At 32.2% G+C, this 14,888-nt stretch overlaps 1 protein-coding gene across 1 annotated transcript in view; it reads right to left on the minus strand.

The window, feature by feature from the left end:
- LOC134681222 (sorting nexin-14-like) overlaps window positions 1–12,038 on the minus strand; it is a 41,357-nt gene extending 29,319 nt beyond the window's left edge. Inside the window, exons 1-6 of the mRNA XM_063540739.1 lie at window positions 11,901–12,038; window positions 3,697–3,765; window positions 2,684–2,735; window positions 1,493–1,575; window positions 816–894; window positions 77–120 (exon numbers count right to left, since the gene is read on the minus strand). Coding sequence (XP_063396809.1) covers window positions 77–120; window positions 816–894; window positions 1,493–1,575; window positions 2,684–2,735; window positions 3,697–3,765; window positions 11,901–11,998 — 425 coding nt within the window. The 5' untranslated portion in view covers window positions 11,999–12,038. The remainder of the gene's footprint in view (window positions 1–76; window positions 121–815; window positions 895–1,492; window positions 1,576–2,683; window positions 2,736–3,696; window positions 3,766–11,900) is intronic.
- Between the last annotated feature and the right edge of the window lie 2,850 nt (window positions 12,039–14,888).

Consider the following 14,888-nt stretch of genomic DNA (forward strand, 5'->3'; position numbering starts at 1 on the left):
TTTGAGAGAATGTCAAAATTCCTTCCAACACATGACTTCTCACTACTCAAATGACTAATGACTACTATAAACTTACTTGTACCATGTGTATAGATGCTCCTTTAATACAATGTTTAAAAACTGAAACAAAAAACAAATAGAGTATATGCATTTGTGACTAAGGTTTCGAGGGAAAATATTTTTGAATTACAATACTTTTCAAAAAAAAATATTGAATGTTTTTTCAGTTAATAGTGAGACAAAATTCATTTTCAAGGTTTAGAAAATCTTAAGTTATTGTATTCTAAAATGTCTGTATTTGTAATAAAGTTGAGAAAGGAAATGGGGAGTGTCTCAAAGTGACATAGAGCATACATTGTATTTGTGTATACGTAACATGTAGAAACAAACTTTTGTGACATCAATCTTAAAAATCATACTTTCATTATTAAGAGCATAGACTTCCTCTATAAAATAGATGTGCTACTTAAATCAACCCCATTATATTAAATTCATACATTTCTTGCCTAAAAAGATACATCAATGACATCATTTTAGAGGGTTGAAAATATTCATTTCAGTAAGTATGAAAATTTTACTTTTTTACCTACCCAATTATAATGTAAATATGTGAAAGATACACATTTCTAAATCTAACATATATATGAAAAGGTTGGGGTAACAGAACTCCAGGGGTATCCCCTATCAATTAGGGTTTGAAGTGGCCTCCTCAAGCCTCCAATAGAAGGCAATATATGTTTTCCTTCAATCAACCAAATGAGGACTACTTATAGACATCCTTTCTTTTATTCGTCAAAATCTAAAAATAGACTTACTTCCTCTACTGCATCATTAGTTTTTCCTGTCAGTTGTAAATTGGTCCATGGCTGGAATGCCAAAATATTCAATTCTGGTCTGAAATAAATTTTCTCAACACTGAATGAATTATTCACATATGCATGTTTCGGTTGCTCACCAGCCTTCTGTAGTTTTGTATGTTCTTTTATGGATTTGTTTTTGTCTGTTTTTAATTGACTGGGATTATAATCTTTTTTTGTACAATGTCGTCACTAAGTTTCCTTTTTGGTCATTTTTTGCAAGAAAAAGATGTTACAAGAATATAAATCTTTGCAAAAACTTTTAAACTAATAATGAGCGACAAATTTGGAAAATCGGCAATAAATTGGAAAGAAAGAGCAGAAAATGAACAAATATATCTTTTAAAATAAGGTTTATAGTAATGAGAGTACTTTTTGTGATTACTGTTTATAAATTTTCTATGTGATATATCTTTTAATAATGGAAAATAATATCAATAATTGGGCTATTCCATAAAAATGTATGTGGGAGGGTTGGAAAGGACTTTAAAAGTTTTCCTACAACCAAGAACCATTTTTTAGATAATTTTGCAAAAAAGTGATAGATGCATACTGAAAAAAGACACATGACCCACATTCAATAATTAAACTTGCCTTCCTACCTCCCATATACATTTTAATGGAATAGCCCTTACCTATGCCTAGGACATTTTCTCTGTCCACATACAGTACATACTGTCTTCATCAATGTTAACTCATCATCTGTTAAGTTACCAGTCTAAAATACATAACTCATCTTCTCAACATGCTCATGAGAGTTTTTACTTTTTTTTTTTTTTTTCATAAAATAAAAAGTTGAAATATTGTTACAGGCGTACAGTGAACGTGTTTCTTTTCACTAGAAAAAAAACCCCTGTGCCAAAATTATTTGTTTCAAATAGGCAGCTACATACTGTTTAACATTTGATTAGCCTCTAATGAAAGAATGTCATATTAAAGATGTTAGTTAATTTGAGCAACTGCATCTTCCATGATATCTATTTTACGTATGTATTTTGAAAGGCAAAATTTACATATTCTACATTTGAAAATGCCTGTACCAAGTCAGGAATATAACAGTTGTTGTCCATTCATTTGATGTGTTTTGTCATTTGATTTTGCCATGTGATTAGCGAGTTTCCGATTGAATTTTCCTCAGAGTTCAATATTTTTGTGATTTTACTTTTTTCAAAAAACAATGAAGTAATCAACCTTAGTAAAAATATACCAGTACTAATTTTTGAGATTTGATGATCTTTGTTTAGAAGAACAGAGTGTAAAAACTTGCTATGTTGAACAACTGCCATTGAAGGCACAACAAAATCATTAGAAAACAGTAAACTTTCCCCTCAAATTATGCCGATTATATTTTACTTATTTTGATTGCTCTTATTTGACTGAGCACCATGATGTACAACCATAGAAACCTGTTGAAAAATTATATAATCCGGAGTCAAAAGTCGGTAATATGAAAATGCACTCACCTCCTTCTTCCGTGTGTAAGTAAACTTGCTGAGTTGAAAAACTGCCATAGAAGGTGTGTTTTGAAACACAGTTTTTAAACAGTCTCATCAAACTTTCAACAACATTGTGCTCTTTCATGTCTTTTTTAGCAGTCAGTTTTTATTGGTGGAGGAAGTGTGTTATTTTAAAAATGTAGCTTTTCATAAAGTTCAAAAATAGTAAACTTTCCCCTCAAATTATGCCGATTATATGTTTAATTTTACTTATTTTGATTGCTCTTATTTGCCTGAGCACCATGATGTACAAGTTACAACCATAGAAAAGGTAACCTGTTAAAAAATTATATAATCCGGAGTCAAAAGCTGGTAATAAAATGCACTCACCTTCTTCTTCCGTGTGTAAGTAAATAACAGATTTGGTAATAACGAAGATGAGCTGAAAGATATAAAAAGACTGTGATTTTTCTCGGTTTAAAGAACAAAATGCATATATATAAAAAAAAATTTTTTTTATAAATGATAGATAAATTACATATCTAAGAAATTTGAAAGAAAAAAATTATATGGGATGTACATGTTTCTTGTAATATCATTTCTCATACTCCTTGCTCTTTTTCTCAAAGTGTTGGCTAAAAAGACTGACTGGATTGGTAAAAAAAATGAAAAATTTATTTCTCAAAAACTGCTGTAATATTGTAAATACACAATTTTTTCACAGAGTCAAGTTAGGTTATGATATGTATTAATTTAATTGCTGTTTCCACTTGTATCACTTGTTTGGGAAATAATTCCAGAACAAGATTTTAACAAGACTGAAATGTCAGAAAAAAAATACATCAACAAGACTGAAATGTCAGAAAAAAAATACATTCTTTGTGTAATCATACGTTTTTTGATTGAGTTAAGTCTGCTAATTGATATTTTATCGTATGTTTTTATATGTTGTGATGTTATGCTATTGTTTCAGAAAAAGGGAGAAGGTTTGGGCCCATTAAAACGTTTAATCCCGCTGCAAATGTTTGCACCTGTCCTAAGTCAGGAATATGATGTACAGTAGTTGTCGTTTGTTTATGTAATATATACGTGTTTCTCGTTTCTCGTTTTTTTTATATAGATTAGACCGTTGGTTTTCCCGTTTGAATGGTTTTACACTAGTAATTTTGGGGCCCTTTATAGCTTGTTGTTCGGTGTGAGCCAAGGCTCCGTGTTGAAGGCCGTACTTTAACCTATAATGGTTTAATTTTTAAATTGTTATTTGGATGGAGAGTTGTCTCATTGGCACTCACACCACATCTTCCTATATCTATTAAGTACAAAGCTCTGGTAAACGTTTATACAAACAAAGCAAGCAAGCCACCCAAAGTTTTACTCTACAAGCTGTACAAACTGTGTCTTACCTCAAGCTGTAGTATGATAACAATATACCTAGGAGGAACGACCATAGCATTAAAAACAACTGGAAATATCTGTAAGAAAAAAAGAAAAATTCAAAAGTGAAAAATGTCAGGGCAAAATATTGGAGGCGATATGACGATTTAAGTCGCATAAGAAGTTTGGAAAATTGCTTAATATCGCTGGCTGACTGACTTCATGGTATTTAATAATGAAAAAAATAATGAGACAATAAAATGTATTTAACAAAACAAAATTCTGAATTGAAATATATTCATGAGCAATGAGAATGTCAAACAGATCTAAAAATAATGTCAAATAGAAATAAACATAATTCTTTTAAGGAGGCTTGCGGGTACAAAAAATTCAGCAAAAATTAAACATTTTTTTTTTCATTTATACAAATTTTATTTATTAAACCATTAGTTTTTACCTAATGATTGATATGGTACCAAAAAAACACACAAAATCCGATTTAGTTTCGCCCTAGATGACTTTTAAAATAATGATATCATTGAAAAAGCTCCAAATTATCTCCCTTTGGTGCAAAAATGCAATTTTTTGGCATTAAAAACTGAAATATCTTTTTTAACTCATCAGTGACCTATATTTTATATTATTGTTTTCAAATAAGCTGTACATAAACTAAATAATTGTAAAATTTAAGCGATTTCTGTAGTTTAGTTCTTTTTTTATTTTGATATTACCTCTATTTCTCCTATTAGTTCAACAGAAAAAAGGACATTAACAAATTTGTATGCTTCTTTCAGAGGCAGATTGTGAGCTTAAACATGTTAAATGAACGGTGACCCGATATTTTTATTTTATTTTTCTATTAATAAGTATAGCCTATAATAGGATAAACTTTATTCATAGAAAAACATAGCGAAATCCTACATTAGAAAAAGAAAAGATTTATACCCAAGAGCCCCCTTAAGCTTTTATTTATGCCACAAGAAGATACTCGGGTAACTCCTCTTGCATACCTGTGTAAATTAATTTTTTTAGAGGCATTTTGTTCAACAATGTTCAAGGTTTGCATTGTTTTATCATATACTTAGCATTGATATGATAGCTTTTGCATATGTGTAATGAGCGGAAGAACACAAGCCATAAATTTCCCACCCGGGCTGATAACCCATATCAGGGGCGTCTCGTGCAAAATACCCATAACAGTGCAAAAAACCCATAACAGACTGTGATAAACAGTGCTTCTCGTGCAAGTTACTTCCGGTGTTTCTGGTACCGATTGTTTACTTTTCCATTGTCATGATTGTGATGTCAGATATTTTTATGACAACATCAAAATTTACGGGAACTTTTGTGGGGATAGTTTAGTACTTGCTAACAAATGCCATTGACAATTTTAAAAGAATCATTTTATAGTACAACAAACATGGAGTAATAATGATCATAAAACTCTTCCAAATTTTCAATGTTTCAAAATGCCTCTATAGGAAATGTCACCATACATATACATGTATATGGAGGTAGTGATGCTGTTATTGGACAATAATGGTATATTTGATTCATAATTTAAATTCTTTAAAAAGTTTTTGACTGTTTTAGTTATTGCATTTGTTTATTTGCCTTACATAAAACTATTGTCGGAAGTATATGATAAAGCTATTAATACATGGCTTTTTCCATATCAGCCTGGGTATCATCCCTCAACCCATATCAGCACCTCGACTCTATATCAAAGAGCAGAATGCTCTGAGGGATACGATTGCCATATAGTTTTCATTGACACATGTATAGCAGTTCTGTCAACTTTTCATTAAGCAAATTCGTGAGATTTGGTCAAAATTGAAAAGATCAAAGAGGAAAAAACAGATCCAAGGATACTGCTGCAAAAAAGCATGAACATCTTATCGGGGCCTTTTATAGCTGACTATGCGGTATGGGCTTTGCTCATTGTTGAAGGCCGTACGGTGACCTATAGTTGTTAATGTTTGTGTCATTTTGGTCTTTTGTGGATAGTTGTCTCATTGGCAATCATACCACATCTTCTTCTTTATATGCATGAGTCTCAAGCATTTTTGGCAGCCCTAGCCTTGAAGGGTATCAAGTCCGTTTGCGCCCAATATACTTTCGCACCCTATACGTTCCCCCCGAAGTCTGTTCGCACCCTTCACGTTCGCCCCCGATTTGTATATGAAATAGGGAGGTCGAAATTAGTTTTAGAATTATTAGATATTTTTTAAATGTATATGTCGTGTACAAGTTGCGATTTTGTACAGATTATAACATGTACAACCAGATGCTCCGCAGGGCGTAGCTTTATACGACCGCAGAGGTTGAACCCTGAACGTTTGGGGCAAGTATGGACACAACATTCAGGCTGGATTCCGCTCTAAATTTGGATTGTGATTAAATAGTTGACACAGCATAGGTTTCTGACACAGAATGAATGTATTCAAATGAACTTAAAATTTTTGTTTTCTCTTAGAGCAATTCACTATGCTGTTGAATATTAATCCTCTCAAAAAATGTTTGAAGAAATTTTCTTTTTATTTATGAAATTTCAAATGAGAAAAATTGAACCCAATTTTTAAATCACATCCCCCTTTCCCTTATTCCAAAACTAATTTCAATTAAAATATTCTAATGGAGTTTGCAACAATTACTACTCATTTAAATACATCATAAAATATTAAGATGTAAAAAAACTGCTTGTTATCAATGAATGGTAAAGATTATTTAAATTTATCAGTTGGTAGTAAAAAGTGAATATACATTGTATATTGTATATAACAAAGATTTAAGTTGATTCTGGACAAAGAAAGATAACTCCAATTAAAAAAAATCTTGCAGATATTTCTTGCTTACTATACTGGACAAAGAAAGATAACTCTTAATTAAAAAAAAATTTGCTATTTCACAATATTGTGAAATTAGATATTTCTTGCCATTGCACAATACTGTGCAATTGAAAAGACTTGCTATTGCACAATACTTAATATAATAATTTTAGATCCTGATTTGGACCAACTTGAAAACTGGGCCCATAATCAAAAATCTAAGTACATGTTTAGATTCAGCATATCAAAGAGGACCAAGAATTTAATTTTTGTTAAAATCAAACTTAGTTTAATTTTGGACCCTTTGCACTTTAATTTAGACCAATATAAAACTGGACCAAAAATTAAGAATCTACATACACAGTTAGATTTGGCATATCAAAGAACCCCAATTATTCAATTTTTGATGAAATCAAACAATGTTTAATTTTGGACCTCGATTTGGGCCAACTTGAAAACTGGGCCAATAATCAAAAATCTAAGTACATTTTTAGATTCAGCATATCAAAGAACCCCAAGGTTTCAATTTTTGTTAAAATCAAACTAAGTTTAATTTTGGACCCTTTGGACCTTAATGTAGACCAATTTGAAAACGGGACCAAAAATTAAGAATATACATACACAGTTAGATTCGGCATATTAAAGAACCCCAATTATTCAATTTTGATGAAATCAAAAAAAGTTTAATTTTTTGACCCTTTGGGCCCCTTTTTAACTGTTGGGACCAAAACTCCCAAAATCAATACCAACCTTCCTTTTTATAGTCATAAACCTTGTGTTTAAATTTCATAGATTTCTATTTACTTATACTAACGCTATGGTGCGAAAACCAAGAAAAATGCTTATTTGGGTCCCTTTTTGGCCCCTAATTCCTAAACTGTTGGGACCCAAACTCCCAAAATCAATACCAACCTTCCTTTTGTGGTCATAAACATTGTGTTTAAATTTCATTGATTTCTATTTACTTTAACTAAAGTTATTGTGTGAAAACCAAGAATAATGCTTATTTGGGCCCTTTTTTGGCCCCTAATTCCTAAACTATTGATACCAAAACTCTCAAAATCAATCCCAACCTTTCTTTTGTGGTCATAAACCTTGTGTCAAAATTTCATAGATTTCTATTAACTTAAACTAAAGTTATAGTGCGAAAACCAAGAAAATGCTTATTTGGGCCCTTTTTGGCCCCTAATTCCTAAAATGTTGGGACCAAAACTCCCAAAATCAATACCAGCCTTCCTTTTATGGTCATAAACCTTGTGTTAAAATTTCATAGATTTCTATTCACTTTTACTAAAGTTAGAGTGCGAAAACTAAAAGTATTCGGACGACGACGACGACGACGACGACAGACGACGACGACGACGACGACGACGACGACGACGACGCCAACGTGATAGCAATATACGACGAAATTTTTTTCAAAATTTGCGGTCGTATAAAAATGCTGTACATGTCATAATTTGTATAATGCAAAATTACAAGTTATAACATGTATAAAAGTACCTCATACATGTTATCATCTGTACAAAATATTGCTTAAAAATGGTTTTAACTTGTATGAAATTTAAGATAAATCTCATTGAAGTAAAATTTACATTTAAATTCACCAATGCATAAAGAACAACAATATATAGGCCAGAAAATGTCTTTTTTTGTAGAGGACAATGATCACAAAGTTTAAGAAGTAAATGTTTCATGACTTATCTTAGCAAAATGTGTTTTCATGTAATTATATGTTTGAAGCAGTCTATCATGGCTTACATAAGTTATTTACTAAAGGCAAACATTTCCTTTAATGACAGTTCATTATATATTAGTAACTAAATTTTACCAAAAAATTAAGATCAATGTCTAATAATTTTGGGTAATACTCCTCCCTCTCGTTTTATACCATGCAAGACTAAAATAATGTCTTATCGCACCGCGGGTGAATTATCACGTTGTGATTGGTTTAACGCCGTCACGTGGTGACCCCCTATGAGACCGTAGGGGGTTAGTAAGTTTCATAGGGGGTTCGTGACGCGGTAATGGTGACGTCATCTATTAATGTTATTGTGTTTCGTTGATTATTTTACAGCAAAACGCAGCAGAAAAAGTCTAGCGTGCGATAAATTCGTTATACGGTAAACTACTGACCCCCTAGGGATCCATAGAGGGTGAATAAAATCCATAGGGGACTCGGCCTCCGGCCTCACCCCCTATGAATTTTACTAACCCTCTATGGATCCGTAGGGGGTCAGTAGCGAACCATATAACTTATATTATATGCTTACTCTGTAAAAGCAAGAGAGAGATGAAATAGTTATCAATGTACCACGCTTCTTAATCAATATCTTTGGATCTACTCTTCAACATTTTTGGCCTTCAGCATGACTTATGTAAATTGATAACTTATTTTTTTTATAAACTTTAAGATCATTGCATGAGGTGAATGTCATTTTGATGTTTTAAATCCTCTACTTTGAAAGCATGTATTTGTGGCCTTTGGATGATGTTTGCTCCATGGACGGGTTGCCAGTTGTCTTTTAGACACATACCCCATTTCCATTCCCAATTTCATTTGTAGACACGTCTATCCTGGCCATCCTATTATGTCTTTAAGTGTCAACTAGAATGAAAGTATTTTACTATTGCCTTCAAAGTGGACACTCACAATTATAATTTATCAAATAAAGATATGTCCATAGAAAGTCACAAGTAAGAGGATCATAAGACATCAGTCCTTAAGAAATATCCGTTATGACAGGTCTTAGGAATGCTTCGTTATACAGCCGACCCCTGGAATGATTTACTGTATCAAAAAAGGACAAAACACACTTACATGAAGGAATAAAAAAAGAATATGAAAATATAATAGAGGTTAATAACATCTGTTGCAGTAATAGAAACATATCCTTTTTTTTTATTTTGTACAAGTTAAAACCATTTTTAAGCAATATTTTGTACAGGTTATAACATGTACGAGGTACTTTTGTACATGTTATAACTTGTATTTTTGCATTATACAAGTTATAACATGTACAATATTTTTGTACATGTTATAACCTGTACAAAATCGCAACTTGTACACGACATATACATACCAAATATTTTTATTTTCTTGAACGAAATTTGAGGAATTATCATATAATTGTCTTTTTTTTTATTTTATGATTAATTTTTAAATGTTAATTAAGCAGTTTGATGTAAATAACTGCATATATTTAGCTTGTTATGACTAAAACTTACAGATTTAAAATCAAAAACATGAAATATAATTGTTTTTAACAGCTTGTCTCCTTTGATCTCATGTATGATTGGATTGGACAAGTATGACAATATGATGGCTAAATATTTATAGCAATACACTTTCAAATTACAAATTATTAAACAAACAACCAATTTTGACTCTATCATTATTATTTTTTACCAAAAAAAGATATAAAGATACAATATACATTTTGTATAATTCATAGTATATTTGGGTGCGAATGTGTAGAGTGCAAACGGACTTTGGGTGCAAACATGTAGGGTGCGAACGCGAAAGGGGGCAAACATGATTGGGCGGGAACGGACCTGGATTCGCCTGAAGGCATAAAACTTTGCTCAGTGCTTGACGCACAAAAATCATGCTCGAAACAAGAAATCAAGGAATTTCATTGGTTGATTTTCGAGTATGGGTACAAAAAACTAACTCAAAAGTTTTATGGTACAGCTGGATAGTATTATTTCAGTCAAAACTAATTCAACTGCACATGCAAATGTAATAATCTGAATAGTCACTCAACTTTAAAAATAACCAATCCCGTATACAAGTGTATGAGCAATGAATGTATTGTGTTTTATTTGTGTACTATCAATTCCAAGTTTACTTTCCACAACAGTCACTGAGAGCTCAGATTGAGAGTGAGAGAAGGTAATTCAACGTTAGGAGGAACCCCATTACTTACTTAAAAATATTAATTTCCTTTGGGTCAGTTGGCATGACTCCTTTCCATACACACTCCTCTGTTTAAATTGAGATTGCTCTTAGTATAATACGACGTTCATCGACATCTAACGAGTCATTTTTTTCTGTACAAGACGTATTGTATTTCGATTTTGACGGGAAATACTTCCAGAAGGGAGACAACTCGAAACGCTAATATGGAAGACTCCATTTCGGCTGAAGGGGTATTATAGGTAAAACTACACTGATTTTAATTTAAATGATGCATATGATTTTAAATAATGCAACAACAATAGTAAACCCTCAATAGCAGACAGACACAGAAAGAATCTCTCGAGTTTCAAATTAATTAATAAGCGGGGAATCCAGAGCAACCACTCAATCTGATACCCCTTGAAATCAAGAGAACTATACGCATGCGCATTAATACATAAACAAACCCGCGACTTGCGATATGGAACAAGAATGTTTATTAAATGATATGATGAATGGGTCTCCATTTCTTTATTAGAGTACAGTATCAATTTCATAACGATAAAATATAGAAAAACTCCACTTCAGTTTTTATCTGACAGAAATAGAATTATCGGAATTCAGAGAACTCTCGCATTTATCAAAACTGGGGAATCCCCACTGACGTGTTTCTAAATTTATAAAAACACTAAATATAAATACTGCTTAATTCTGATTTTCCGTGTTGTTAAAAACACCTGTAGAAGTCAAGGGAAATATCAACATTACAGGAAAGTTGTTTATGTTCAATCCTTTTGCTTGTTTTTACCTTTTAAAGCAAGACAATCATAAGAATCTGGGATGTTGCTGAATGTTTAGAATAAAACGGTTGACGTGAGGGAATGAGCCCGGAGTCAGCGGTAAAAGTCTACAGATTGCTTGAAAGCAATCGTATCCTAATAACAATATCATTATGTATATGGCAGCATTTCTGATATTGTTTAATATATATATCTCCCCCCTTATTTTATTGATTTTGAATTTATATTGTGCATATGTTGTGTCATAGATCAAATTTATGCATTTAGTGTATATTAACTTAAAATCTTATAGGGCTTTTTTCTATGTTGTGATGTTACACTTTTGTTCAAGGTAAGGGTAAAGGTATAAAGTTTAAACCCCGCTGCATTTGTTTGCACCTGTCCGAAGTCAAGAACCTGATGTTCAGTGGTTGCCCTTTGTTGATGTTCACTATCATTTTGCCGGTAGTGGGCTTTTTATAGCTTTCTGTTCGCTGTTAGCCAAGGCTCGGTGTTAGTGACGTTGAAGACCATAATTTAACTGATATATTTTTTTTTATTATTCTGACTTGAATAGAGAGTTGCCTCATTGGCACTCATACCACTGACAGTGTACTGTGGCACATATTTATACATGTATTCTACCGATTATAAAATTTTATAATATGAAATTATGTATGTATTTTATCGTCTATATAACATTAAACTGATGCATAAATTCGTACCTATAAAATAGTAACGTAAGAAACAACAAAGAAGCAGTCCCCACACAGAACTTGGTGTGTTTCTTAACATAATACTTCAGGATATACCACGGAATCATGTTTATCCTTTTCTCGTCATCCTCCCATAGATTATCTCCCCTTCTGTTTATTATTTTTTGAATCAACCTAAAACCCTTTCTACATTTCCGGAAACGTAACATGATCTTGCGATCTAGATAAACTTATTTGCAAATTTCAATTATTTAATAAAAGGTCAATCAGAGGGCTGTGTTATGTATTCGCAATATTAAACATTATAAATTTAGACAATATTCGACATAATGACGAACAATCAAAACGTAAGCTATGATGAGCCGTTTTCACAGAATATAACATGATGACTGGCAAATCATGACATTTAATGTGGTCGGACTATTATGTCGTTCATGCAATGCCAAAAATCATGTACAATGTGCTTAGAAAAACTAATTTAGCACATAACATATGTAACTTCAAATTATATATGATTAGCTTATTCATCTTTGTCTCTAAAAATTCGCATACTTTTTCAAGTTTTTGTTGCTGCTCTTTGGCATGTACTCTTTTATTTTTTTTTGTCAATTTGAAGTGTGATTTACTGAATGATGTTTGATAAATAATTTCACTATAAATTTTCATTTTTGTTCTCGTACTATAAACCGAAACTATTTCTGTAATCAATTTATAATGTATATTTTACAACATTTTTTTCCCATTAACTGTACATTTTTCTAGTTCAATTTTGTTTTTCTGAAATTATTGAAAAAGCATATTACCCCTTATTTATTGAATTTGTTTTTACGTTGTGCCATAGATCAAATTTATTCGTTCAGTGTATGTTCACTTGTGATAATATATCTTTTGATTGAGTTAAGTCATTTCAATTGATATTTTGTGCAGTGTTTTTTTTTTATGTTGTGATGTTACACTATTGTTTCAGATAATGGCGAATGTTGGTACCTATTACAACGTTTTTAATCGCTGCATTTTTCGCACATGTCCTAAGTCAGGAATCTGAGTGTCCGTAGTTGTCGTTTGTTGCTGTCGTGTTCATAAGTGTTTCTTTCTCCTTTCTCGTTCTTTTTATATACATGATATATTAGACCGTTGGTTTTCCCGTTTTGAATGGTTTTACACATGTCATTTTTGTGGCTATTTGTAGCTTGCTATTCGGAGTGGACCAAGGCTCCGTGTTGAAGACCGTACGTTGACCTATATATAATGGTTTACTTTTACAAATTGTGACTTGGATAAAGATGGTCTCATTGGCACTCATACCACATATTTTTTTTTTATATCTTTTCACATATAAATTACAGTAAATGCTCACATGCTTGTATACACATGGTAGATCATGGTATATTCCACCATGCGCAAATGATTGATATAAACGCCGTGATTCTTACACCTCTTGGTACACAAGGTGTTTCTGATAGGACACACACAATACCAATACCCACATAACATGAAAAAACAAGAATGTGTCCTCAGTACACGAATGCCCCACTCGCACTATCATTTTCTATATTCATTGGACCGTAAAATTGGAGTAAAATATCTAATTTGGCATTAAAATTAGAAAGATCATATCATAGAGAACATGTGTACCAAGTTTGAAGTCGATTGGACTTCAACTTCATCAAAAACTACCTTGACCAAAAACTTTAACCTGAAGCAGGACGAACGAACGGACGAACGGACGAACGGAGGCACAGACCCGAAAACATAATGCCCATCTACTATCGTAGGTGGGGCATAAAAAATGAATGATTGATTTGGATTTCCGTATTTTGGCGTACTAAATTATAATCCTGGTACCTTTGATAAGTATTAACACCACTGGGTCGATGCCACTGCTGGTGGACGTTTCGTCCCCAAGGGTATCACCAGCCCAGTAGTCAACACTTCGGTGCTGACATGAATATCAATAATGTGGTCATTTTTATAAATTTCCTGTATACAAAACTTTGAACTTTTTTTCAAAAACTAAGGATTTTCTGATCCCAGGCATAGATTACCATAGCCGTATTTGGCACAACTTTTTGAAATTTTGGATCCTCAATGCTCTTCAACTTTTTACTTGTTCGACTTAATAAATATTTTGATATGAGCTTCACTGATGAGTCTTATGTAGACAAAACGCGCGTCTGGCGTACTAAATTATAGTCCTGGAACCTTTGATAAGTATTATGCAATAAACATTGCCTAATTTTGATGTAGCATTGTTGTGTTAATTGTTTCTGATGTTGTGACATACAGTTGTTAATTTCTGTGTCATTTTGGTCTCTTGCGGAGAGTTGTCTCATTGGCAATCATACCACATCTTCCTTTTATATAATTAATGACATGATACAATATGTGTATAAGAGGAAATATACCAATAATCATGTTAAAAAACAAAGAAATAATAACTATATAGAACTCACATTGAACAATAAGCTATAAAGGGCCCAAGGGCCCCAAAACTACTAGTGTAAAACCATTCAAACTGAAAAACCAACGGTGTAATATATATAAAAAACGAGAAACGAAAAACACGTATAAATTACATAAATAAACGACAATAGTGGAATTAATTACTTTTGGAGTGTCAATAACTCGTTGGAAGTACTTGATAAATTGCATGCTTATATTGGTGATTTTGAATCTGTTCAAAGTTTTGATTTTTCTACCCTCTATACCTCATTGCCTCACATTCTCATTAAGAAAAAAATCACACACCTAATTAAATGGGCATTAAAAATGTGAATATATATGTTCAAACTCTTTTAAGTCATTTTTTAGTAGCAATAAACAAAAAAACTTTGTTAATTGGACATGCTTTGATACTATATATGCCCTTGAATTTTTACTAGATAACATTTTTGTTCGCTTTGGGGATTCCGTATATCGTCAGATTATCGGAATTCCAATGGGGACTAACTGTGCACCACTTATTGCGGACCTCTTTTTGTATTGTTATGAATAACA

The sequence above is a fragment of the Mytilus trossulus genome, chromosome 8 (genome assembly GCF_036588685.1).
Source record: "Mytilus trossulus isolate FHL-02 chromosome 8, PNRI_Mtr1.1.1.hap1, whole genome shotgun sequence".
Classification (NCBI taxonomy): domain Eukaryota; kingdom Metazoa; phylum Mollusca; class Bivalvia; order Mytilida; family Mytilidae; genus Mytilus; species Mytilus trossulus.